The 27,899-nt window shown below is 38.5% G+C and overlaps 1 protein-coding gene across 1 annotated transcript; it reads left to right on the top strand.

The window, feature by feature from the left end:
- The first annotated feature begins 515 nt into the window (after nt 1-515).
- On the top strand, nt 516-26,801 carry GK5 (glycerol kinase 5). Its single transcript, XM_050902501.1, has 16 exons — nt 516-647; nt 1,876-1,969; nt 5,073-5,148; nt 5,571-5,664; nt 6,645-6,776; nt 8,345-8,420; nt 9,097-9,158; nt 9,247-9,320; nt 9,654-9,714; nt 10,867-10,993; nt 14,767-14,871; nt 16,778-16,863; nt 19,787-19,890; nt 21,255-21,314; nt 24,189-24,322; nt 25,656-26,801. Exons 1-16 carry the CDS (start codon nt 516-518, stop codon nt 25,790-25,792), a joined length of 1,554 nt encoding a protein of 517 aa, XP_050758458.1. The 3' UTR covers nt 25,793-26,801.
- Nucleotides 26,802-27,899: the final 1,098 nt, after the last annotated feature.

The raw sequence follows: 27,899 nt of genomic DNA, 5'->3' as shown, positions 1-27,899 counted from the left end.
GTAAATTCATATAGAAACTGCACAGACTAAATACGGGGTTTTGTTTGGGTGGTTTTGCTCTGCATGTGGGATCCCGGTGCCGAGGGCCTGGCCACGCTGAGAAGGTGCCGTCGCTGCCGGGAAACCTGCCTCCCCGCTCCCCCCCACCACCCCCGTGAGGGAGGCGCCTGGCGCGCAGGTGCCGCCGCCCCCGCCAGACCCGGCGGCCGGGAGCCGCGCCGCCCGGCCGTCCTCCCCGCGGCGGCCCAGCGCTGGTCTCTGCCGCCGGGCCGGGCCCGCGGCTCGGCCGCGGCCTGCGGAGGCCGCCCCGAGGCCCGCCCCGGCGGCGGCGGGCGCCACCTGCCAGCCCGGCGGCATCGCCGTGGCGCGACCCGCCTCCCGCCGCCGCCGCCGCCGCTGTCCCCGCGCCCATAGGCCGGCCGGCTGCCCGCCCAGCGGCGGGGCGGCGGTTTTCTGGCGGGCGGCGGCCGCCCGGCCGCACTCCGCGATCCCTGCGCGGCGGGCCGCGGCCGGCGATGCCGTGCGGGCAGCAGGAGAGCGGCGCCGCCTCCGCGCGGTACGTGGTGGGGGTGGACGTGGGCAGCACGGTGATGAAGTGCCACGTCTATGACCGGGCGGCCGCGGTCAGAGGCTCCAGCTGCCGGAAGGTGAATGCGCGGCGGGGAGGGCAGCGGCGGGCGCGCTGCGGGGCGGCGCCGTCACCTCGCCGCCGGGCCGAGCGGTGCGGGCCGCCCTTCCCCGGGCGAGGGCAGCCTGAGGCGGCGTTTGCCTCAGGAGCCGTCGCCGGAGGCGGGCGCCTGCGGGCGGGCCCGAACGTGCCTGCTCTCCCCCGAGTGCTGGGCGGTTTTGGCCTGCGGGTCTCCGGGTCCCTCACCCGTGCGGGGTCCCGGGGGGCGGCGGGTTGCCCAGGCGGGGCGCGGGTCGGGGCTCGGCATGGGAAGCGTTCACAGGCGCTCACGCAGCTTGTCTTTTCCCAGTGCGCGGGCATCCCCTGAGCCGGGTCGGATGGAGACGGCTTCCCGAGGGCCCTGACACCAGCCTGGGTGAAAGGAAACCCCCAGCCCGGTTGGGAGCCCCGCGGGGATACCACCATTGCACTCGCCCCGTTTATCTCTCGGCGTTTGCTCCCGCCCACCTTTTCCTGTTGCCTTTGCTTTAGTTGCTTATCGACTAATCCCTCTCCAAACAAAACGACTTTTGTTGGTAGGGCGTAGTTGAGACTCACGTAGGACTTGTATTTACACACGTCCCACTATGTAACAGTGCTGTGTAAAAAAGTGTTAACTTTGGAACACGAATTTCAGGCTGCTTTTGGTTTGCATGGTTCTTGATTTGGGGATCACGATGATCTCCAGAATTAACTTTTTTATTTTTAGCTATTGCAATGAAAAGATTGCAGCGAGGAGAAGTATAAGAAATCTGATGGATTTTCAGAGATGGAAGGGGATGTTCTCAGTGGAGCCGACCCACCCTCTTGCTGGAAGCCCACCTGGTGGGTGATCTCTGGCCTGCTGTGCCGCGCTGCTAGTGAGCTGCTCAGAGGCATCAATGTCCGAGTTCAGCAGTGGGGCCAAAAGGCTCTCTGAGAAACCTGGTTTCCAGTTGGGAGCCCTGAAAGGGGTTTACAGGCTCCCCAGTTCCTGGGGGTTTGGGCTTCTTTATTCCCTCTGAACAGAGGAGGTCTTCTAGAGATCATACACCCATGTTCAAGCATGTTTTAGAAGTGACAAACACTGTTGTTTCTCCTCTTGCAGTAGATTCAGAAAATTAAGAACAAAAAAAAGCAAAACCAAATGTATTTGCACAAACTTCCATGAGAATGCTGGTTTCTGTGAACTAGGGATGGTAACAATGCTGTGTGTCTTTCGTGAACAGATGGAATCGCTTCATCCTCGTCCTGGCTGGGTTGAATTAGATCCTGAAGTGCTGTGGAGTCAGTTTGTTGGTGTAATAAAAGAGGCTGTACAAGGTAATGGCTTATAAAGTTTGAGAAGTTAATTAATTATTCATCAAAATTAATGAAGTTAGTTAATTAGATAATAAGATTGATTATTTTTAAACAGTACTGAAAATTCATCACTAAGCACAGGCCTATAACATGCTTTAAGGCCTGTTCAATCATTACGTAAAATAGGGCACTTCAATTACTTTTTTTCTTTCAGTGGGGCCAGATTAGGATTGAAGTAGAACCAGCAGTAGTGTGCATACTCGATTTACATGTCAGTGACGGCACTGTGTTCCTCCAGCTTTTTGTATATGTATCCTTCCCCAGTGTCTGTCTGTCTTCCTCCAGATGCCTCTGTACGAACAGAGTAGGCTTGTTTCCCCTTCCGATTCCCCATTATTCTACTGTCACTTTGTGTGTGCGAATGTGAGTGTATGAGAGAATGAAAGCAGGATGCTGCACAGTTGTGCTCGCTTGATTACAACCTGATATTCCCGCTTTTCCCATTCAAGCTACAAACAGTTCTTACCATCCGATTTCTGTATTATTGTTCTTTTCTATGTGTACTTTAGCCTAAAATTTCCTAGTACTCCATGCACTAAACACACACAACTCCCTTTTCTGCCAAACTTCTGATGGTTCCCCCCCCCCCCCCCCCCTCCTTTTTTGGATGCTGCTCTAACCATGTGCTTACTCTCCACAGCTCCCACAGCTTTCCCATTATACCAGCTTCAGTGTTCTGCGATCCAGCATGGATCACCTTCTGTGCCATGCTAATGCTGTAGACCTGTCAACTGCACCCCAGCTCGCTTTCTCACAGTGCCCCAGCCTCCTTGTCATGTGTGTGTGCATCATACTGTTTCATTCAGTGCCTAAAGTTCTTCCTGTTCAGCCCCTCTTGCAGTTTGGTCTCCAAGTGTTGCTCTGCCTCCAAGCCTGGCTCAAGGCAAAACTGCTCTTGTCTCTTGCTTTGGAAGGCAGCCCAGGGGACAGGGAAAGTAACCATTACCAGGTGTAAGCTGCAGCTGATTATTTTGGGCGCTTGGTCTGTTTTCTCAGCAGCCACAACTGTTCTGTCACAATAATAGCAATGCTACCTCAACCCCTGAAGAGCTTACTAGCTTCCTCCACTCCCATTCTGTGGGGCAAATCAGGAAGTAAGATTTTTCAGCTAGTTTTTAAAAGGGAAGCTTTTCTTGTGGCCAGGCTGTGTGTGCTGTTGGTAAGTCATTTTTAAGTGGTTGTGTAACATAAGCGAGCATAAGCCTACACTGCTGTCAAAAGAAGCAGTCCCACCCTCCTTTTTACAGGGTTGTTTCAAGTCCAGAGGAGTTTCCCAAGTCAAATCACTGTGTGGGTGTTTATGCCAGCAGAGCTTCACAAATGTTTGTGCCAGCGCAAGGGAGGGGGTGGTACAGGGGCAGGAATGGCTGACTGGAAGCAGAAAGAAGGCATAGGAGCACTTGAGTTTACAGGGCATGTGGAGCTAGAACGTGTGATTCCATGTGTGAGTGGATGAGCTGATGTAGTTCAGTACTACCTAAAGGTGGAAACTGCTGGCTGGCTGCATGGTCCCAGCCCTCTCTCTCACTCCGATACTGGTTCAACCCTTCCAGGAGACAGCTTAGCTGAAAAATATCCATGTTTGCCTTCCGTTTTGTTTTTCTCTTTAATGGAAGTTAGCCCTACTCACGTAGGGGTCTAGAGAGCATGATAGTTGACACAGGGAAAGTGGTGGGAACGTGCAGGTTGTGGAGATGGGAGGGAGTAACGCATGCCACTAATCCGTAGTGAGCTGCGGTAGAACTGGTATGGCTTTGCCTTCAGTTTATACCCAGCCGCTACTGAAAAAGAAATACTGCTGTTCTCAAGCCACCCACTCCCAGGTCGTCCTCCTGTACACTCCTGCTACCAGTAGCACTTGTGCAGGCACTTGGAGCAGGTAGCCTTGCGAAATCACTGATTTAATTTTCAGCTGATTGGGGGCCTTAATACCACTGCCTGCATGAATGCAAGGACCAGTATAAGGGCAGATGCTGAAGCACATGTAGAGGTCGGCAGAGCAAGATATTCACTTTCTCTGTGAAACCCCTTCTGTAATTGTTACTCAGGAGGCTGTTGGTTGTAGAGTCTGCAGTATATGCTTATGCAAATGAGTAACTTTGCACATGAAAGTTAACGTAAGAACATGTATGAGCAGGACATACTTAACCTGTGATGCGTTCAAGTAGCGGGATTGAGAGCCCTTCAGAGTAACAGTACTTCGGACAAAATAGGTAGTCTGTCATTTAAGTGGAATTTCTTAATGTATATTTTTTTCACATAATTTTGCTTCTGGAAGTATGCATGGAGGTATTTGGGAAGCTGACCAGAGCTGCTTTGAAAATAGCTGTGGACATATTTAATTATTTACAGTTATATATATTAGAAAAAATATTCTGTAACAGTTATTTGAAGGTAAGGTTTAACAGCAAAATTGATGTATATGCAAATGTACATTTTTAAACTTCTGAATTCGAAGTATACTTTGTTGCTTTCAGTGATACATGGTTTAAGCAAATTTGTTCATATGAATTTTGAAAGTTTGCTTAAGAAATATTTAAGGTGAGACATCATTATCGAAGTGATGTAAAAAATCATGGCACATTGACATTAATCTCTTTACTGCCTACGGAATAAATCTAGTTTTGTTTCTTTATGGAATTTCTTTCCATAAGTTTGTAAAGGTACTTCTTCTGTTTGTGCTTTCATTCACAATCATCCATGTGAAATGCACATTTTAATTGATCATATAGGCATATATAACCTGCCTGCCTGTCTCTGGGATTGTTCAAGTAAAGTATCAACAGGCCTTTGGAACAGGTGGAAAGGGTCAGTGTGCCACAACCGCTTTTGTAAAATACATAGGTTTATTTACCTGCTTTGGAATCAGTTGTCTGACTCAGAGTTCTCTAATATTTCACTGTTCTAGCAACTTAGTTGGGCAGTCTGTAGAGATTTATATTCTCTTAAATTATTAATTTCACAAGTATTCCATAGGTTTTACAGTTATATTGGAAAAGTTGTATTTTTGTTTGTTTCTTCAAATAAATGCTTTTTTTGTGTGTGGTTTGTTTTTGGTTTTTAGGTGCAGGACTTCACATGAGGCAAATTGCTGGTCTTGGCATCTCAACGCAGAGAGGAACTTTCATTACATGGCACAAGTATGTATATTGTGTGTTGTTTAAAATGAATTTGTATTCAGAATGGATGTAGAAGTGTTGAACTCGGTCAAGTCACAACCTGAACGCAACAAATGTCAGTCACTCATGTTCTCTTGTGTTTGAACAGCCACACCTTACAGCAGTTCAGAACGTTTTATAAGTGTATGTCCTTTTTGTTTTGTTCTTAGTACTTTGGAAGAGATGAATACATATGTATTTTTTAATTCTGGTCAGAAGTCTCACGCTCAGAATGTCTGTGTGCCTCTTACTAATTCCTCAAATCCACCAGGAGGATATGCACTTACTTTAGGAATTGACCTAGTGTCAAGTGTCCTGATTGGAAATGGTGAATTATGTTGAATTTTTTTGGGCAGTGTATGTTCTGTAGTTTTAAATGGAAATGTTCAAATGCTGTTTTTCAGGAGGACAGGGAAACCTTTTCATAATTTCATAAGTTGGCAAGACTTAAGGAGTGCTGAACTTGTGAATTCCTGGAATAAGTCCCTTCTGCTGAAGGTAAAACTGTGCTAAGCTATATACTGCTTGGACATACTAGAACTGTTTCATTTTTATGAAGAGTAACGACAATATATGAAATGCTGCAGGTGTCCTGTTAACATGTTAATATGACGTGCTGTGGCCTAAAAACGTTTAACTGAGCAAGATTAGCATGGAAGCTAGTACCAAGAAAAAATGCAGTACTGATAGCCTGACAGTAATTAATTATGGGAAAAGATACCTGCAGGGCTAGCGTGCATTTTGTTACTTTTTAGTCTCTTTGGTGTATTAAAATGTTTCATGTTAACTGCTACAGCATAATTTCTGGATGTAGGTAGTTCTTGGTTGGCAGTGGTTTGGGTTTTTTGTTTGTTGGGTTTGTTTTGGTTTTTTTTAATGTACTCTTTGCTCAGATTACCTATAGAAGGTACATTTTTATGCTGCTCATGGCTCGTGCTTCATACCTTTAGGAGAGAAAGATTTGCTCTAAGGGAAAAACCTAAAGTTACTTTTCCTGTAAGTGGAAACTAACTAGCACACTCACAGTAAGAAGTTAAATTTTTGGTTTTGCCACTATTTCTTTTGTGAATGAAAACTTGATTAATGATAAAATTTTGGTTAATCTATTAAAACATGATTGAGCCTGTCTACTGTAGGAGAACTTTCACTGGAATAACAGTATGTAACACTGTCAACCACATTATGCATTGTGCTCATCTAGGTGACCTGTCTGCATAATGCAGAGCACTCTCTGTCAGTGTCCCAGCAGAAGTCAGTAAAACAGACTCGCTTAGTGCAGCTGCTCTTTTCTGTGATATTTGTTGCGGGAAGGCTATCTGTTGAAATCCTATGTAAGGATTCTCTAACAGAATTTTAGCTTTCTGAATCTAATCTCATGTCAGCAGCTTTCATCTGTGTTGTCATCCTTTAAAGATAATTGATCAGAAACCTTTAAAGGGAGAGATTAAAAATTAAGTAACTGTTTTCTTTTGGAACAGGTAATCCATGTTATTTTTACAGTGCTTCATTTCTTAACTGGGAATGATCGATATTTGGTACCAAGTTTTCTTACTTTTTCAACACAACAAACTTCTATGAAGTTGTCATGGGTTTTTAAAAACATACATGAGGTAAGCTGGAAAGGGAAAAATAATAGCTTTCTTAAGTCATAATAATGGCTAGTGACTTACGTTGGTTGTAACCTCTTCAGTTTTGTCTTGCTTATTCTTTTCCTCAGAAGAACCACAATGAAAGACTTTTATCTGTGTTAGTGTTCAAAGCCTGTCTACCTAAATATCTACTCATGTTTATACAACTTTTTCCTCTGATTCTGGAAATGTATAGTAGTAAAAAGTTCTCCATGCATGAGAAACATAATCAAATCACCTTATTTCACTTGATATAATTATACAATTAGTAATTGTACTTTGTTTTAAAGTTGTTTGCACTCTAGTTTTGCATGACAATTGTATGTATTTTCAACTGGCACTCTTATCTTTCCACTCTGCATTATTCCGGTGTTTACAGTTTCGCAAATAATATCGTACTGGACAATCAAACACTGCAATTTATTTTGCATTTTGTTTTAGTGTAAATTGGAAAATAAAAATAAAATAAATTGCGCTGGAATAATCTAATGGACTAATGAACACTCAGCTATTTGTTGCTGTATTCTTTGTTCTAATCCTTACCATTTTCCTTGTTTCTTCCTATTGTATTTATAACTTTAGTCATCTTATTTTCTATGTTAATTTTCAAGTTATTTTTGAAGAAAATGGTTATCATCCATTTTCTACCTTGTGTAAAGAAACCCCGAAATCTTTTGAGTTTTGTCTGGTATTTTCTGTCACAAAACTAACTATTGAGAAGGTCAAGTATAATTTTTTACTGGCATGTTTTGGTTGGACCTGTTGAAAATGTGAGGTGTGAATTTGGAGGATTATAGAATTGAAAGTTATGCAGCTGCTGAGTTTTCAGTGTGCGATGAACATTCTCCCACATTTTGTCAGGCACTGATACTTAAAATGTGACTATCAAACCAAGAAGCTCAAAAATTCATGGCTCTTAATTACAGAGAATAATGTATTCAGTCATGTTTTGAGTGAATTAGTTTGTATGTTCTTTTTATGAATTCTGTAGTTGTACACATTATGAGTTAGTAGAAATTAGATGAAACCTGAATTTCCCATTTTAAAGGGGAAGAAGATCCCAAGGAAAATAACATTTTGAACTCTTTACAGACATCATAAACCAGAAAACAATGGTTCTGTCTTTATTGTTGTCAAGCACATACTTTAAAATACACATTTTTTCTATTTCTGTTTATTTTTTATTTAAGTGCTGTATGCAGGACCTTGTTTTCTTTATTCACCACTCCTTCACCGCTGTTATAATTGTGACTATAGAATTTCCCTTTTTAAGGCTCTGATACCACTACAGTAGAAGATTAATTGCTTTTCTTTCCTTAGCAGCAACTGTAAGAAACTGTGCTTATTCTCTGTTAGGAGCATGAACTGTAGGATAATATTACTTCTATAGCCAGCTTGCCCTTTTTAGAAGAAAAATTGGCGATCAGAGACTTACTTTCTGGGGACGTTATCATTAACCATGAAGAAAATGAGAAAAGGAATCAGGAAATAAGTCCCTCTTTATTGTACCCAGTTGTAAATACTTTTTTTGTATGTGTATTTGTTCCCAGGCTGAAGAAGCTGCCAAAAAAAATAACTGCTGCTTTGGAACAGTTGACACGTGGTTACTGTATAGATTGACTAAAGGTGAATGTTACAGTTCCTCTTAAATATTAATAAAACATACTGGAATCTAAGTAATGATGTTCATGACAGTCATTGATATATCCTAAAATTCAAATACTTTTTTCACAATTTGTGCTTTTTTTATAATTGATGAATACTGTAATATATTTACTGTTTAAAAAAAAAAAATCTTCTGAATTAATTGTTCTTTGGGCCTGCCTGGAAGGGTAGTCAGAAAGGGAAATAATTATTCAGTGTAATCAACCTTTTAAGCATTTAAGATTTAAAGAGGACTACCAGAACTAATTGGCCTTGATTGAAGAAAAGTGCCTGTGAAAGCAAAAGAACAAAGAATTGTTACAAATGTGGAAAAATTCAAAGTTTCTGTCCTGAGGGCTGATGCCTGAGCAATTGGATAGATTACGATGGACAGTGATGCAGTCAATGTGGTACATGTTGTCAAAAGTACAGTCTCTATTCTAGCCAGTTTCATGAGGGTAAAATAAGGTAATTAATATATACGCATTATAGTGAGTGGCAGGTAAAGTTTGTGTGCTCATTGTATCATTATGACTTTGCCTATAGACACTCAGTTTATATTTCATGGGAGCCACTGAGAAGTTTAAAGAAAAAGTATATTTAAAATGACTCTAATACTTGGATATCTAAAATCTTACTTTTTTTTTTTTTATGGTAGGTTCTGTGTATGCTACAGATTACTCAAATGCCAGTGCTACAGGCGTTTTTGAACCCTTTACGGTATGTGCTGTGCCGAAAAAATGTTGTTGCTATTTATTGTGCTTCTGAGAGAGTTGCTGACATTTTTGCTTTTTCCATATTATTTCAGAAATGTTGGAACCCCACTTTGTGTAATTTACTTTCCATTCCAATGTCTATTTATCCGCCGGTGAAAGACACAAGGTAACTATAAAGGCATATTCAAAAGAATATGATAACTGTTAAATTAATTGCCTTTAGAAAAATACTACATAATCTGCACAAAGTAATACATAGATACACCCAAAAAAACCTAAATTATTTTTATATGCAGATGTACTTTTTTAACACTACATCCAAAACTTGGTTTTTACTATCAGTATTTCTTGAAGTGATAGTTTTAATGCTTTCTTTAAAATAAACTGGTAGCATTACCTTTCATATGTGATGTAGACTCAGGCCTTATATATCTAGATTTCATTTTAACAAAAAGGTCAATTTAGTGTTGTGATGTTTCTCCATAATGTTTGTTTTAAGCTTCAACTTCGGATCAGCTGACTCTGAAATATTTGGGGTACCTATTCCAATAATGGCAGTGGTGAGTGAAAATATTTTCTTAAATCTGTATATTTGTACCTATATTCTTTTTATCTAGCTTTGATTTAATACTCGCTTGTTTAGTAAGTATTCTCTATTCCTTCTCTATGACTTCACTACAGTAGAATTGGTTGTTGAATTTTTCTCCAAAAACTCAGTTTACAACCTTAGGGGGAAAGGAGGAGAGGAACGGGAAGGGATTTCTAGAGGTTGAGGTCCATTAAAGTTAGATGACCAAATGATTAAGCACTGAATGTAGGAGTTAACAGAGTTGGGTTCTGCTCTAAGCTCTGGTAATGTGTCTCTCTCTGGCTTAAAATCAGTTGTTCTGTATAAAGTTGTACAATGGGATCCATTCTGGCTTGACTTCAGTAAGACTCTACACAAATGTAAGAGTATTAATAGATCCACTTGTGGTACCTTTTATTTCTTTCTTTCGCTAAAAATAAATGGCGAATAACATATTCTTGCCTCAGTAGTTAGGATTTGGATAAGAAAAACCCATTATTTTTGTGAAGTGATGACTTGTAGAACAATCTGCTTGAATTGAGCTAAATGAAAAAAATGTCACCTAGCTAACATGAATTTCTCCTGCTGTTTTTAAAGAATTGTAGACTCAATTTATCTGTAAATTTATGTTTGTGCCTTGGTGAAACAGTAAGTAAATACATTTAATAACCATCATCGTTGAAAAATGGAGCATGGAATAATTTGGTACAGGAGAGGTAGCAGGGAAAAAGGAAGGGGAGACCTCAAAACTTCAACTTTCTATTTGGGGGAAGAGGAATTCAAGCCAAACTACTCAGTTCTGCTCCCTGGGATAGCAAATGCCCCATTTATCCTTGTCAAACACTAAAACATAAAATATTTCTTTTGTTTCCATAACATATTTTTCAGTGTTGCAAGCAATACTACCGGCATTCACGTTGTGTTCAAACCTGATGTAATTTGATTCTAGTGATAAATCTGACTGTTGGAATGGCCTGCAAATGCTTAAGAAATTGTGTATGAGTCCTCTCTTAATGCTCAATTCCTTTCTGAACGGTTATTTGTATTCAGAACTCTGAAGTGTTTGCAATGATATTTTAAAATCCAGCAGCGTTGTAGATTGGTAGCTGGTAGCTAACTTGTACTGTTTTTGTTGGTATGGCAGGTAGCTGATCAGCAGTCAGCTATGTTTGGAGAATGCTGCTTTCACCCAGGAGATGTTAAACTGACAATGGGTACAGGTGGTTTCTGGAATGTGAATACTGGAGAGCGTCTCTTTGCGTCACGGAGAGGTAAGATAGTGAAATTTTGGTTTTAGAGTATTTCACGTTACTTGACAGCTGTTAATGATGAGGGTACAAAAAGGGATAAAATAGGGCTATGATTTTCCTTTTGTCTTTAGCTGTAGAAAAACAGCTTGAAAGTGTTCTCGGAACAGAAGACTGTGGAAATTTTTCATTAAAAGTGTAGATCTTGGTTATCTTGAAATATGCTTCTCAAGAAGCGAATTTAAGTAACATCACTAGTAATTGTGTCTGCTATCTGCATCCCTCCTTTTTTTTTTTTTTCTTCACCTGTTCTTCTTGATAGCAGTATTATACAGTACAGGAATAGAGAAAAAGGGGATTGGTCCTCTGACTTCTCACATCAAAATGTTCCAGTGGATTGCTGTAAGTTCCTCCTCTTGAGCCCTTATGCTTTGAAGTACCTGCAGTGAGATAATGCAGGATTAGCAATTATTAGTTTTCTTTTAAAATACTAGAAATGGGCCCCCCAATGTGTTTCTAGTGTTTAAAACTTTGTCGTTCTGAACATCTGTGGTCTGTGAAGCTTGTTAATTTGTCATAGATGGCTATTTGTCAAGAGACTAACAGATGATACTGAAGTAAATTTGCCTGCACAGTCTCTGTCTGTCTGTCTTATTTTTAAAGAGTTACTAATTTTGGGAAGCCTACAATTTAAAATGGGAGGGGTGGGGCTGGAGAGGAGGACAGCAGTGTGGTAAGGAGACTTTCACCAGCTAAAGTCTGGAAGGACCTTGGCAAATACATGAGATGTGTCAGAACTGAATAGCATAGACATTGAATTCCCTATGAATGCAAATGCTTCTTAGGCTAATTGATGATGTCATTATGATGATACTTTTACTTAGGAAATCATATGTATGTAGTCTGTGGAAATAGCAAAAACATGCTGTAAGGTTTTTCCATTTTGTTTCCCTTTAAGAAAATATTTAGCTATTGTCATCTGATAGGAGTCAAAATCTTTAAAGCAGTGCTGTGAAACTTTTACTGCTTTAGACTGTTATTTCTGTTAAAATTATTTTCCCTACGTTCTTTAGCTGTCATGTGGTATGGTTGGTAGGACAAGTTAAGTACCTAGCTTTCTCAGTGCCCTGGGCATGAAATGTAATGTGTTCAATCTTTAAAGTTGACATATGTATTTAAGACTGCAAGATGAATCCCTACAGCATCCTTGTGCCAGCTATTCATTAGCTGCTGTTCTAGTTTCTGGTCTACATTTAGTTGCTATATATGTGTCCTAGTTTCAGCTGGGATAGAGTTAATTCTCTTCCTAGTAGCTGGTACAGTACAGTGTTTTGGATTTAGTAGGAAAATAATGTTGATAACACACTGATGTTTTTAGTTGTTGCTAAGTAGTGTTCATACTAAGTCAAGGATTTTTCAGCTTCTCATGCCCAGCCAGCAAGAAGGCTGGAGGGGCACAAGAAGCTGGGAGGGGACACAGCCAGGACAGCTGACCCAAATTGGCAAAAGGGATATTCCATACCATATGATGTCATGCCCAGTATATAGACTGGGGGTAGTTGGCTGGGAGGGGCGGATCACTGCTCAGGAACTAACTGGGCATCAGTCGGTGAGTGGTAAACAATTGCATTGTGTATTCTAATTCTTTCAGTATTATTATTGTCATTTTATTATTATTATCATCATTATTTTCCTTCCTTTCTGTCCTATTAAACTGTCTTTATCTCAACCCACGAGTTGGGGTTTTTTTAATATGACAGTTTAAAAAAAAAAAACAACAAACATTCCTTCAAGAACAGTACTTCTCACAATTCAATGATGGAAGCATGTTGTATAGATTTAAAATCTATCTCTCCGGCAGTCTGATAGTTCTTAGTAACTCTGGTCATGCCAAGTGTCATGTTGATCTGTTCCCTAGAGCTAGATTATCTTACGCTACTAGAGACTCTGGTGTGAGCATCTTTAGGAAGGCAACCTGGTGGACTTCTCTGTCCCTAATTAGCTGTCGTCCTCTAGGACTTCTGGCTCAATGAATTGTTTGGTCTTGCTTCTTTGCAGCTTCACCTTTGGTAGAAAATAAAGATTGTAAGGGAGACCTGCACCAATGATCTGGAGATAGGTATATCACTTTTTCCTTTCAAGAAACAAATACAAGCTTTATTCTAAATAGATGCTGCTGATTGTTTTCCATTGTAAGGACCAGAGTGCCTCCAGCACTAACCAAGTTTCTGCAATTGCACTATTACTACTATGCCACTCGTTTCGACACAGGCAAGCAAACTGGAGATGGTTCTTTGAGGCACGTTTGTGTATCAGCAAAGTCACCTTGAGAAAGCAGAGAGAATCCCTAGATCCTTCTGATGGTTTTCTGGTCCTTTAGTTACTGGGACTCCTTTACCTTTGTTGCATTACACATGCTCTCTGACTCCTGAGCAGGGTCCCATAAAGTCTGTGTGCTTTCTTCACTCCAACAGTTACCATAGTTGGGTTGGGTGAAGTTTTTATTGCAGTGGCCACTGAATGCTTAGGTTCTTGTCGAGTGACCTGAAAAACCATTTGTCCAGCTGCAGTGCTGGAGAACATCTGCTGTTCAGCTAGATAACAAAGTCTTTTTGCTTTAGCATTAAAATCAGTACTCTGCAGGACTTTTGTGCTATGTTCTTACTAATACAGATATCAAACAAGAAGGTCTTTATGTTCACACTGACTATTTTAAGTAGCATGCCTCTCTTTTCTTTGTTAAGGTTTCAACATATCTGTGGGGGAGCAAAGGGGAGAACAAATTGTCAGGTTTATCCTCAGTATTGGCTGTTTATTTCTAATGTAATAGTACCTTCAAGTAGACAGCTCTTTGAAAGATGCTGTACTGTGTTTTCAAATAAACTAATAGTGTTTGCCCTATGTATTTCTGCCTTTCTTCTGAGAGAAAAGGAAAAAAACCATTTCAAAGTCATTGAATTTTTTTGAGTCACTGCAAAGCCAAAACTATTTGGTGGAAATCATAACTTCCTGCAGATCCCATCGTGTAAACCACAGAAGTGCTAATCTTTTGTAGTTATAGACAAAGTATGTCACCCAATATTTTTAATGAGTTTGGGTGTTTCTTTTGTTGTTTATATTAGGCAAACATACAGGTAAAATGCTATAGTTAACTGGCAGGAGCCTCTGTTGGGGACAAGGATGGGCAAATTGTGAAACTTGTTTTCTTTTTTGCTTTCTATGTGAGGAAGCATTGCATATTGAAAAAGGAATAAAAAAGTATATCACTTTCATCCTCTTCTATGAATAAGATCTATGTTATAAGTTTGTGTTGCTTTTTTTTTGTGTATATGTCTGGTTTAGTGTTTGTGCTTCCCATCTGAAAGCCCAGCCTTCATGTTTTATGTTTTGGGGAAGTAAATTCTGACTTTTTAGAAACCATTGGGGAAAACATTGATAAATTTTTAAGTATATGCAATCTTTTATCATATAAAAAAAAAGTAAGTGCAGATAGCTCTTCTCTTTAGCTTAAAGAGGGTTTTTTTGTAATTTGATAGTGATTTTTTTTTTTTTTAGGTTAACTTTGGTTTAACAAACTGTTGTTCAAGTCTCTTGTAATCTCATCACTGAATTTTTAAACAATACGTTTAACCTCTATCAGTGACCTTTTTTTTTTTAGCTTGAATTATCAAAGGAATTGAATAAAAACTATTTTTTTTTATTTTAGTTGGGTTTATTGTGGGGGTGCTTCTATATGTTTTTCTGGAAACATTTAATTTAACTAGGTGTTTTGTTTTGTTTCATGGAACATAATTAAGGTCTGTATCCATTGATTGGTTGGAAGATTGGGGAAGAAGTTGTTTACTTAACTGAAGGCTGTATGTCAGACATTGGCACTGCCATAGAATGGGCTCAGGATATAAGTAAGTAGTTCTTTAATTTTATAGAGGGTAAAATATATTACTACTTAAGAAACTGTTTTATGGGGTTATAGTTGTGTTACTGGGCTTGCTTTTATTATCCATAATTGAAGAAACTAGCCTACATGTTATGGACAGTGGAAAATGCATGGTTTCATTAGTAGGTTCTCTGCTGAGTGTGTTTACGGCAGGGAGTTTGGTTTGCACAATCATCTCCTCTTCAGACTCTGCCTCTCAGACTCTCTGACCTATGTAGGCTTTTATTTTCCTGAAACATTTTACTCCTCACTTGCTTTCTCTTGAGCATGACAGACTTCCTGATGCCTTTTTTTGTTTTTTTTTTAACCTGGTATCCAGACTTGAATAGAAATGGTGTAAAGGTGACCTGTCTAAAGTTAGATGTGTGCTGTTTTACAGTATTTGGACTTGAATTTTTGGTTGAAGAGAAGCACAGAAATTGAGTACTGATTATGTCTAGGTAGCATGATTGTAAATGCGGTATTCCACAAACACTTGCTGTAATGCTTTTGAGAGATCTCTAGCTGTACATGTCAGAATTAATAACAGGTTTGAGTTATATGAAAATAATGTGAAGAAGCCATTTCATTTAATGGGAGAAGATTTTTATTTTCTGGAAATATGATTGCAGAGAAGCAGAATTCAGAAACTTTTATCAGCTTTATGAATAAAGAGAAGGGTAAAACTTTTGCTCTACAGAACGAATTGGGCCAAAACACAAGGTAAGCTAATGGCCTCAGTAAGGATGGTGAGGCTCAACATGGATGAAGATGAGACATGTAACAGTGGTAAAGGTTTGGAAATAGGACTTTCTGCAGCAAGACAAACTTAGTTTAATGGGCTTCTTTTAGTGGGATCAGATCACTTCTAAGAATTTTGAAAAAGTAGTATGTGGAATTTCAAGGTGAAGTCAATCTTACTTAATTTTTTCATTTTCTGTCCTGGCATAGAGGTACTATATATAGTTCAGTAACAGCAAATACAACAAAAAGGAAAAGATGTGATTTAGTCTGCGCACAATAGAATCCAAAGCTTTCAAACAAATTTATGAAGGTTACAAAGGTAAATTGAAACTCCTGGTAAGTTACCAAGATGGGCTTTTCAAAGATAAATTGAGTTAAATTAACCTAATTTATCTTTGATAGGAGAATTTACTTTTTAGCTAAGAAAAAACAATAGCTCTCATTTACAGGAGACCTCTAGTCTTCTGTAAAAACATGTTATGTGGCCACATAAGGACATTATTAGTTATAACTACAGAAGATGGGTGTTTATACAATAATTGCATGTGGTGAAGAACAAGCTAAAGAGGGATGTCTGTAGAGTTGTGAAAGGAGACATCTGGCTAGACAGAGAGTAAAAGTAGTGTCTATCAAAGAGGTGATACTAGGACCTACCTTATTTGTATTTATGTGTCAGTTACTTGTAAAAATGTTAAGGGTGCTGATAAAATATGATGGATATTAAGGACTTTCTCTGTAGTCATTTGGTGCTTGGGCTGACAATAACAACATCTTTGGGGGGGGAAAACATGGTTTATGTTTTGCAAATCTAGGTTTTTAGCATACTTAGGGTGCCATTGTTAGCATTCTCAATTCCCATTTATGTCTATTTGGAAAGCTAATGACCTCTTACAGAATGTGAAGATTAAAAGGCTATAGGATAACAGATATGAGAGGATCCTTTTGAGTTTAGTCGTCATCTGAATAGGTTTGGTTTTTTTTAATGTGACTGATGGACATGAAATACAGGAGAAGTGATTGTTTCCCTTAGAACATGTAGTTTGAGCTATTACAAAAGGAAATAGTCTAACTCTAGATTTTTGTCTCTTAGTAATATATGAAGAAATTGAAGTAAATAATAAGAGTATATGACTTACATGTCCTTACAGATCTCTTCACCAATGTAGATGAAACAGCAAAAATGGCACGGAGTATTGTTGATTCTCAAGGCGTTTGTTTTGTTCCAGGTTTTCAGGTAAAATTAATAATAAAATTGAGAATATATTTTTAATAACTCAGTTAAAATTTTAACTTTTCCATGTTTAAATATAGTAATTTACATCTTATCACAGTATTTATTCTGTATACTCAGGTTCTAATTGTTTGTCCCTCACCACAACGTATGAAGATCATTGACATATCAGAATGCTTAAACACCACCACCCCATGAGAAAAACCCTACGAAATAGGAAAATTACTTCCATTTTGCAGATGGAGACCTGAGGGACAGATGAACTAAATTACTTGCCCACAGTAACTCAGGCAGTGCCTGCAGAGACAGAAACCGATCCCATAGCTTTTCTGCCTCATGCAGAGCCTTCATTGAGACAATACTTCTAAGTACTGTTCTAAAATAATTCATTTTATTCTGCCTCTTTTCACGATGTAGGTTGCAATTCATCAGAATATTTAAAGGTACTTAAATATGAGCAAGATTGCAAGTCCTGGTGTTATGAAAAGCAAAAATAGTAATATTTAGACACTTCTGGGAATGATCAAACTGGGTATGGTAGACTTTTCTGTTAGAAGTCTTAGTAATTCAGTAATTCATTGGTTTGAATGTATACCAGCTCATCTCTCCTTGTGTTCCTAAATGTTTTTTTGGTTTGGGGTTTTTGTTGGGTTTTTTTGTTTTTTTGATCTTCATTGGTCTACCATACTCAGTTTGATCACTCCCAGGACTAGTGTTTTTTTCTAAAGAAACTCAACATCTTTAACGTTACCTTTGTGTAAATCCTGTATGTTAATGGAACAAGGCAAAGAAAAATTCATTTCTTCTACAAGTAGCCCAGCTACCTTCTCTCAAACAGCCACCCTAATCACTAGATTTATTTTTAGGGGTATAGAGCTTGATTATGCTAAGATGCTTCCATTTAGCATTTACTGTGAGTAATTGTGCTATGAATAAGCAAGTGTTGAGCCATGCCAAATTCCAATATTTGCAGACAGGAATCCTGAGGTAGACAAATGTTAGTCTGAATCTTTTTTGAACCTTTAATTCTATTAATATTCAAGTTCTAGAGATGTTGGTAAAACTTCCTGTTTGTTCGGTTTTTTGTTTGCTTTGTGGGTTTTTCTCCCCCTTGCTTTCTTGACACTGTCTCCAGAAGGAACTCCAGCTAGCTTCTTGGTAAACGTTGATTCAGCCTCTTTTTCCCTAATTCCAATATTCCCAGTCCAAATTTAGAAGCTGTACTTAGAAAACTGAATGGATTTCTCTTTAACTGTGACATCTAGTAACCACTAATAGTAACCACCAATGTGGATTTCTTTGCCTTTTAAAAGCCCTGCTTATTCCAGTGGACTGTGCTTAGCTAGTAGACTCACAGTAACAGAATCTGTATCAGTTTAGAAACTGTGTGGGTTAGATGTCATGAAAAGAGACATGAACAGAGTTGAATACTTCTGGGACTGTAATGTGTTTAGCTTCACTGGCTAGATGCTAACACAAATTGATTCTATTATAATGTTTCTTAGACCTCAGAATGATAGTGGTTAGGGAGGGTTCTTACAAAGCATTTCCTACACAGAGTAAAATGTTTCTCTACTCATCCATATGAAGGCAATAAGAACAAATTTGTTTCTTAGTGGATTCTACTGCTGTGGTGCAGCGCACTGAGAGGAGCATCATTGTGAAAGTGTATTTGAAATTAAGTGAATATGTGCATTTTTCCTTTTACTCATTCTGCTAGAAACAGGGATTTCCAGGCTTAATTTGCTGTGGTTAATAGTAACAGCAAAAACTTAGGACTCTTCATTGGGGTGTATACATATATATGCCCCGCTACTTTTTTCTTTTTTGTAATGATTGATGCTTTCAGGATACCCTTATGTAGAATATGAGTCTATGCTCTTTAGTTTATTATCTTGTATATGAAAATCTGTAAACTTGGAAGCCATGAATCCTTATGCTACTGGTCTGGACAAGTGGTTCCATTCTTAGAATGGGAAGGGTACTTGTATATGGAAAAAAATAATATTTTCTTTGACTTTAATGCAGAAGTTTCTTCTATTTAGGAACTTTTGCAAACTGCCAGTTTTCCTTTTGGCTGTGTGTACCTATCCATACGTAATTTTTAATTTTTTTTTTAACATATGATAGCATTTTCTTAACTTTATGAATATATGTGTGTATGTATTTTACCAGAAGTTGGAATTTCATGCTTATAAATGTTGTCATAGTTGATATTTAGCCCAATACAACTGGAAAGGATTGTTTCAATTTAAAAATTATTGTCTACAGTGAAATTAAGATTTAACATTGTCACAAACCAGGTACGGACCAGCAAACTAATATGTTGTGATAAATTTCATCAGAGGAGTGGGGAGGAGATTCATCAATCGATCCTCTAGTTCTCCTGCAAAAAAAAAGACAACTTAGTGACCATTAGAATTTTAGTTGGACGCCATTTATCAGTGTCACTGAAAACAGGCTGTAGTATGAACTAAAAAAAGTATTACCATCCTTTTCAGTGTTACTTTTAAAAGTCAATTAATCTTTCTTTCAGCAGTTCAGGAGTGTTTTTAAAAAAAATAAAGAAAAAGGGGGGGGTGGGTGTTAAATCTTGCTAGAGAACAACAATATCAGTGTGCCCTGCCCTAGATACTTGAAGTGTACACTATATGTATTTTAAAGAGAAGTCATACAGGTTAGTGTTATTTAGTATGTCAAATTTGCAAGAAGTCACTTAAACCTTTTGCCGTTGAAAGAAGCTATTTAAACTGTTCACTGGGTTAGCTAAAATAACACTACATACCTCTTACATCTTGTTTTCAATTTTCTTCTTTCACTATGCTGCCTGTAATTGTCGTAAGTTATTTTTTTCTTACTATTTGACTCCTTTCTCAAAAGCCTACAAATACAATTCACTGAACTCATGGTGAAATCTTTCCTGCAGGTGTCTGTGAATGACCCATATTTATGTGCCTCTTTCATGGGGCTGAAACCTGCCACTACCAGAAACCATCTTGTACGGGCTATACTGGAATCTGTAGCTTTCAGGTACTGTTTGCTTAATTATCTTGCTTATATTTTCTTATGTTTGCTTTTATTTTGATCAGCAGTGTTAAATGGATACGTGGACTGCTGCAGTTTGTAAAATATAAATCATAGTAATCCATTACTGTTACACTGAAAAGGAGTTTTAGCTGCTTCCCTGTTTTTTTCTTTAACACTTTACAAATAAACTCATGTATATTTATTAGTTCAGAGTTTTTGTTATTAAGTAACCATATAGAGCTTCTTAAATTATATCGTCTTCTGCATGTTCTAAAAATGTTTTCTGTTTAAAGTTTGTCCTTACTCTCCTGACAGTGTTTTGTCAGAAGCTGTAGCCCGCTCCGGCTGTGTTTAAAGTATCCCTGAAGCTGGAAGTTTTATATTAACTCTAGCTAAAGTTTGAAATGTTGGTGTTTTATAAAACACAGTAATAGGCATCTTAAACATCTTTAAAGATGTGAACGGACAACAACTTCCAGATCTAACTGTGCAAGGTTAAAGATATTATTGCTAGTCACTGATGGTATCACATCAGTAGCTCACTGTGGAACAGATTGGTTCTGCCTTGCAAAGCCACCCAGCATGCATCAAACTGAAGTTGAATATGGTTTGAGCCTGGCTCACGCTGCACTGTGGCCAATTAGGGAGCACTGATAGGATTCCTTCCATCTAGTCACCAGCTCTGCTTTGGGCATAATCACCTCCTGCAAAGAGGCAAAAAGGATGTCTGGAGGAAGGTAACATTCTGAATTGCTGCAACTGTTTCTAATGCACTTTTTTTCTGCGCTGCAAGAGGAACATGAGATGCAGTAATTCCTGAACTGAAGCATGGGTCTCTTGAAAACAGGGATGTTAAGAATCTCATCTCATTCAAATATCTAACTAGAAAGGGGTAGAGAGCCTTTGTGTTTAGATTTTCTCCCATTAAATGAAGTGGCTTCAGAACAAGTCAAACTTACAGCCTTCAGATGTTCCCTTTAAAGAACAGCTGGATAAACTCCGATTAACACTGTCAGCCTACTTTCCTCACTCTAAACCACTTGTTACATCAGCAGTTGCATCTTGTCTGCAGAAACCTATCAGCAATTTCAGGTGGGAAAAATGTACCTTCTACAGTGACTTGCTATAGAATGGGCCATGATTTAGCCATACTTGTGCCTTCATAATGATGTACAACAAAGACCGGGTTTAGTCTTTTTTTTTATTTTTATTTTTTATTTATGCCTTCTGGAAACTTGTTAGCTATTGCAGCAGTTCTGACACAACTGAGGCATTTTTTGCCTTGTATTTTATTTTCTGACTATGTAGATACTGGTAACACTTTATGGAATATATAATGCTTAATTCAACTAAATATTTTTTTAAAGAAACAAACAGCTTTATGATATCATTGTGAAGAAGGTACGCATTCCTCTTCAAGCTATTCGGTAAGTTCTGTGTAACTTTTAAATTTGATATATGGGAATTTGATTTTTAAATAGGTGTGAACTTTATTATGCATTTTATCTTACTGTAAAAATTCTGCTGCTGAGAAATAGATGATTACCAAGTCAAACATTAATGTAACTTAAGTGGCAGTAGAGTCTACCCACAGAAGGGTTGGTTCTTAATTAAACTATTGGCATTGGTGATTGTCAGTAGGTGAGTAATGAATTGTTCTAATTATTAAAAAAAAAAAAGGCAAATTCATATTTTCAGGTAGCACTAGAGTGTATATAGCAAAGCTTGCCACAAAGGTCATTCTACCCTTTATTACCATTCTTTCATACTGAAATTTTTTGTGCTGGGTCTCTCACAGACTGAATATTTTTTGAAGATGTCAGTTGAAACTGGATCAATTTGTGAGGGAAAGAGGGAGAATATTTTTACAATTCAATTGTTAAGACATTGGTTTTGCTTCAATCTTTGAAGTAGCAAAGCAAATGTAGTGGGGTAACCGTGATCCCTAGAATATGCTTTTCACAACGTCTTGGAAAAACCTAGCTGAATTATGCGTTGCTGGAAAACTACCTTGCACATTTCGGTAGGTACTTCGTTTGAACACACCAGTTGTCTTAGAGCCTCAAGCCCTCTCATGCTGAGAAAGCTCTCCAGAATTTCTCCTTCTGGCAGCCAGGGGTCATCGTGATATCACCGTCAAGAACAGAGAGGAGACTGTTCCTGTCCCTCTTGTGGCTTTTTTCCTGATACCCATGCAAAGGAAGAAGTAGACTGGCAGGCATGTAGACAGTTGAGAAATCAGACTTTTGAGTAGTGGAAGAAAAGTGAAAGTACAAAGTGGGGGGAGGTAAAAGTTTCTGTCTTCCGTCACATACTGGGACAGAGTAGGCAAAGATGAAGGAACAGCCAGGCTTGGGGTTTTAATGAAGAGGAAAAGATGAAAAGTATTGGAATTTTTGATTCCTTAGGAAGCTTTTTTACATAGAAAATTGCATCCAAAATTTGAGAAGTCATATTAAGACTGCAAACTGAAAAGTGGGACGTGTGGAAGTACTGCCTAGGGAACATTAGAATTCTGATCCCATTTACATTGTAATGTAAACTTTAAATTGTATGATCATGTTATGTTTTATTCATTAATATAAAAATGCTGTTTTGTATAGTGACTGTAATAGTTAACTATGATCAGTAGCAATTCAGCTTGTGGATTAAGTATTGGAAGATAATGAGATACATTTAATGGGTTTTTCAGTAGGGTTGTAAACTGCTCTCCCATCCTTTTGTCCACACATCTTTAGTATCTATCCATTACCTTTGATTTTTTTTCATCGTTGTTGTTTTTATCCCATAAATATGTTCATTCCCTTTTCAGCTATTGTCCTGTATCCCTCGTTTCTTCCCAGTCCCTGGCTCCTACAAGCTCCTACAAAGTCATCATTTTCATTAGTCCTCTACATTCCTATTACTTCTCTTTGCTTGTCTCAACACTAGCAAGGAAAGCACAGAGAAGGAACCCTCGGTTTTAGTCCTCATGTCCTATGTTGTAGCAGTCTGCGGCAGCCTTTACAAGGATGATCCTGGTGGTCCCTGGAGTCCTGGAATGTCACCTATTTACTTGTTCTGTGAAACAGCACATCCCTGGTCAAATGGCATATAGGAACTTTGAGCTGGAAGATGTACTGTACAGATTGAATTTTCAAAGTATCTAGCAGCAAAATTTAGCTACATGTGAAACTGAGTATTTGGAAATTTTCTTTCTTTTTTCCCCCTTGTAGCTTGAATAAAATGGATGTCTTATTTTTGCAGAAGAAGGAAGATGCATGTCACTGGTATTAAGAAAGTGACTTCGCCAGTTAAAGGTTTTTATGCCATAGTCTAGAGGTGGTAACCCTGCTTAACTGTATGTACAAACAAGCAAAACCCTGTAACATCACCAATCAGGCAGTGTCTCCTGATTTTACTTTCAGAAGCAGTCAAAACATTTATACAAAAGTTTTCTGAGGCATCCCATAGTATAGAAGATTTCAGCTGGCATATTTGAATTGAAGATTTCTAAGCAACTATTAAGTTTCATTACCCAACACTTTCTATAGTAATAAAGAGTAGATGCCTTTACTGCACCACATTTGATAGAACAACAGCTCCATACCTGGCTGGTATTGGAGTCCAACAGCATAACGAACCAATCTATGGCAATTCAAAGATTGCTTTTTGTTATAGTTATTTTTTGTTTGCAAGAGTGATTACTTTGCACCACTAGTAATCGCTCTCAGATGATTAAAGATCAGCATTGATAAGTTTATCTTATCATAGAACTTATGATTCTAGTTTTCACCATTAAAAGGGTCTCTGACATGATGCAGTTAGGAAAATAGATAGATGGAAGCCTCATTCTCATCTTCCTCATAAAAAGAAGCAACTGTGAAGGCATTTTAGCTAACTAGTACAAAGATTTGGTAGTAATGAAAAAAGTACTTTTCCAGATCTGAGAACACTTGAAAGGGTTTATTTAACGTAATGGTTTTGACTATTGTCGTGTTGTGGTGATAACTATGTAAAGGTTCTGTTATAAACTCTAACATTTTGACCAGGATGATGTATAGTTTTAGAAGACAGAGCTTTCAAAGCTTTTGCTAATGTGTCTGTCCTGTGTCCCTGTCTGTCTACCATTCCTCCTCCAGTTTATAGGCATTCTTTTTTTTTCTAGGCACCTTGTGCTGGCCTCTAAATTTGCCCATAAAATGGAAATGCATTTGTGCATGAGTGACAAGAAGATTCCGGAAGTTGGTTTCTTAAATGTTGGCAATAAGCATTTGAACTAAACACATTTTTTTTAACTTCTTCTTTCCCTCTCCCTGTAGAGCTGATGGAGGTGTCAGTAATAATAGCTTTGTCATGCAGATGACTTCAGATTTAATTAATAAGAAAATAGAAAAACCTGCAAATGCAGACATGTCTAGTCTTGGTGCAGCTTTTCTAGCAGGCCTTGCTTCAGGTATGTATACATTTAAAGGGATTTTGTTTTTCCCTTCATAGTGCATGTTTGTATATATGGAGAAAAAAAAATCAGACAAAACCAGGGCATAATTTCAAATAATTGTAAAAACTCCCCAAAGGAATCCTTTAGCCATTTTTGTGGGAATCCAAGGTAAGTAGTGTTTATGTTTCTCTGTATAGTGCTTTGTACCCATGTACTGGTATTTGATGGACCAAAGAAACAGATGATAACGTCATACATAAACCGAATCAAGGACCTTATTTGTGTTTCTAACACAATGTCCCAATTTGCTGAGCAGTTGTAGTTGTATGCTTGTTTAGTGTTACATAAATGGTGACAGTGAGTTTAATGTGAAAAGTATCTGTATATATGTTTGTAAGATTCATTTACATTTCGAAGGATATACTACTGGAGAAGAAAGAGGTGAACCCTATATTTTCTTGCCTGCCTCTTTCTTGACCCAGACACTCTGCATCCCTTCCCATATTCGCACTGCCTGGAGCAGTGCTCGGTTGGGATAGATCACATGACAAGGAAGCTGCTGTGCTTATGTGCAGCTGTGTCATTCCTGCTGAAGCTGTCCTGTCACCTGTGAACCGAGTCTTTATTCTTTAAGGTTTTCACAGAAATAAACACAATGGAAGTACAAAATAAATTATTAACAGGAAAAAAAAAATCCAGCTCTACTCACTAATTGTTTTACATGATTAACCAGACTTAAAACTACAAACTGTCAGTGGTTTTGCTTAATATCCACCTACAAAATAAATTTCCATTAACTTCACTAAATTGCTTTGATATGTAAATAACAACTGGAAGATAAAAACTATATGCTCAGGTAAGACATTCAGTAATTAAAACTGTAAGAAAGCTGCAGCCCTTGACAGACAAGAAAGATTCAATAACATAAATTAATCTGAATATGTAACACCAGCTGTTTTCTACCATTTACGCAATTTTTAAGAGAGCAGGAAAGCAACTAGTGCTAAGTCTTGGTTTCTATGGCCCTTCTTCATTGAGAGGGACCTGCAGCCGAAAGCACAGTGTGGATGAAACCTAAGGGAACTTCAGTGTACCAGAGCTGTTCCTTGGAAACCATCCCAGTTAAGCAGATGTGCTGCTGTCAGGATTCCAAACAAGTGGATGCTATTGGAAAGGAGTTTCACAATGTTAAAAATATGCTTCCCTCTGAGAAAGTTGTTGGTTGAGTAAAGAAAAGCTGTCATGATTTCTTATTGTGTTTCTGCTTTGGATCTCTTGGAAATAAATTAAAACAACTCAAAAATAACATACTTGCAGTTGAGCTTGAGAATGAACTTTCTGTTTATAGGATTTTGGACTGACAAAGAACAACTAAAGAAGCTGAGGCGAATAGAAGCGGTTTTTGAGCCCCAGAAGGACTCAGAGGAATACAAACCTGCTATGGATACCTGGCTACAAGCAATGAAATGCTCCCTGCACTGGTAGAAATTGGGATTTTAATTATAGAAGAATTAAAATGTTTTAATTCATATTTATAAAATCTTGACATTAACAGGACAGTAAAAACTGTAACTGAAAATTGTGACGGTACTTCAGTTACCCCCCTGCTGCTAGATTACTTACCACACCATAATGAACCTTCACATCATCCCTATGACAGCTGTAGTCCAGCTGCAGCATTTGTGTCCCTTCAGTGACCTCTTTTGTGGGTGCTCCAGCTGCTTGAGTCCTACCATGGACTAGAGATGGGGAGTTTTTTCCTATGATGGGTTTTCTACCGAGGAACTCGCCTCCCTTTGGATCTTTAAAATCTTTGGTATGTTAATCATCAAGGAAGGGTAAAAGGCACATATACTTCCCTAGGCATTTCTAAGAAACGTAAAATGATTGTTGGGGGATGGGTTGTGATGAACTTGATTGTGTACAAAGGTATTTTCTTACTAGTAGCCTGTTACCACCTTTTTTTTGACTTTCTAAGGAAGCATTTGACCCAGTTCTGGGATGACGTTTTTGTGCACTAAATCAAGATGAAATACAAAAGTAAATAGGCTTTCAGTAATCCATTAAAAAAAAAAAAAAATCTAGGAGTTTTGTAGCTGATGGTTCCTCTCCAGCTTGTAGCTCAATTTTTTTAAAATTTTATAAAGACCAAAAGCTATATTATCTGGCATGGCTAATACAAATACATTAAAAGTAGTTACAGGTATGCTATCTAACTTGTAAAAATCTGTAACATTAGTATTTTCAAGCCCATTGTTAAATCCTATTATTATTAGCTAAAAGGGAGTCAAAAGTCTATTTTTGAAGCTATGAATTACTTTTTTTTTTTTTTTTAAAGAAATGTATAGTTAATTATTTTTATGTATTTATCACTAAAATTACTATAATTTTCTCAGGAGTATGTGTAAATCAGTTTCAAAAATGTAAAATTATTAAACATTTTCATTTCAGAATAATATCAAATTCAAGCTGTGGGTGATTGTGTTCCACAGACACTGAGACAATAAATGTTTATAGATTTAACATTATTGAAGAGGGCCGAAGAACTGTCATTCACTTTTTCTTGTGCTGAAACATGGAAGGTCAAATCATACACCTTTCCCTCAAGTTTCTTTTACAGTCATCTACCATGAGTTGGAGCATCTACTCTAGCTGTGTTCTTCTTCAAACTAGATCTCATTTGCATGTCACCCTTAGCTTAATGTACCATTTTTCTTATTCTTCTGTTACTTTCTGTCCTTCAACCTGTGCTACATCTTGGCACATTTTTTTTTTTCTCTGGGTATCCTTCAAGTTGCAGAGACCATTCTCTCCTGAACCTACTCTAATGAGAATCCTGAACTGAGGTCCAGAAACAGGTCTCTTTGCTGATTTCTAGTAATATGGCAGACTGTACAATCTATATGGTTGATCTCTTTTTGGACCATAAAATACGGCTGTCCAGGTGCCAAGACTCTAATATGAAGCCCATTGATGAGGTTCCTTCCACTCCTCCTTTTGCTGTAAGGTAAAAACCTGTAGTTAGAGGATATGTGGAACACTTGCTTTGCTTCAGCACCGGTGTTCAGCTTGTGATTTTCTCTGTCATCTCAACTTCACTGCTAAAGAAAACGCTCATTGGCAAGAAGGTTCTACTAAGCCAAACAGAAAGGCTTTCAGTCTGGCATTTTGAGCAGAAGTTTGTGCCTCAGTTGCTGGTATTCTACACTTTGTTCTCACTGAAGGAGTTTAGTTTCATCAAAGTCTGCCTAGGGATAATGCCCACCTATTACCCTCTTGACGAAGGCTCCTTGACTTATGTTCGCTTAATAGTTTTGTGGTTTTGCTGGGCTTGATTAGGGTTCCCACAGTGTTCCCAGATGGAGCTCTAATGGGAGCTGAATCTGATTCTGTTCAAATCACTTCGCTGAAGGTAACTCAGCTAGCCATGTGCCTTGTACTGCACGTTTACACGGTGGTGGTTTTCATCCTGGCCATAGCACAGCTAGAAAGATAGAAGATACCCAAGATATTATGTAGTCCTCTTGCTCTAGGTAGTGTCCTAGAGGACCTATTCCGGATAACTATTTACCACTGTCACTGTTTAATTTGA

This window comes from Gymnogyps californianus, chromosome 10 (assembly GCF_018139145.2).
Source record: "Gymnogyps californianus isolate 813 chromosome 10, ASM1813914v2, whole genome shotgun sequence".
Classification (NCBI taxonomy): Eukaryota; Metazoa; Chordata; class Aves; order Accipitriformes; family Cathartidae; genus Gymnogyps; species Gymnogyps californianus.
The sequence above is the reverse complement of the archived record's forward strand: the minus strand, read 5'-3'. Positions and strand labels throughout refer to the sequence as shown.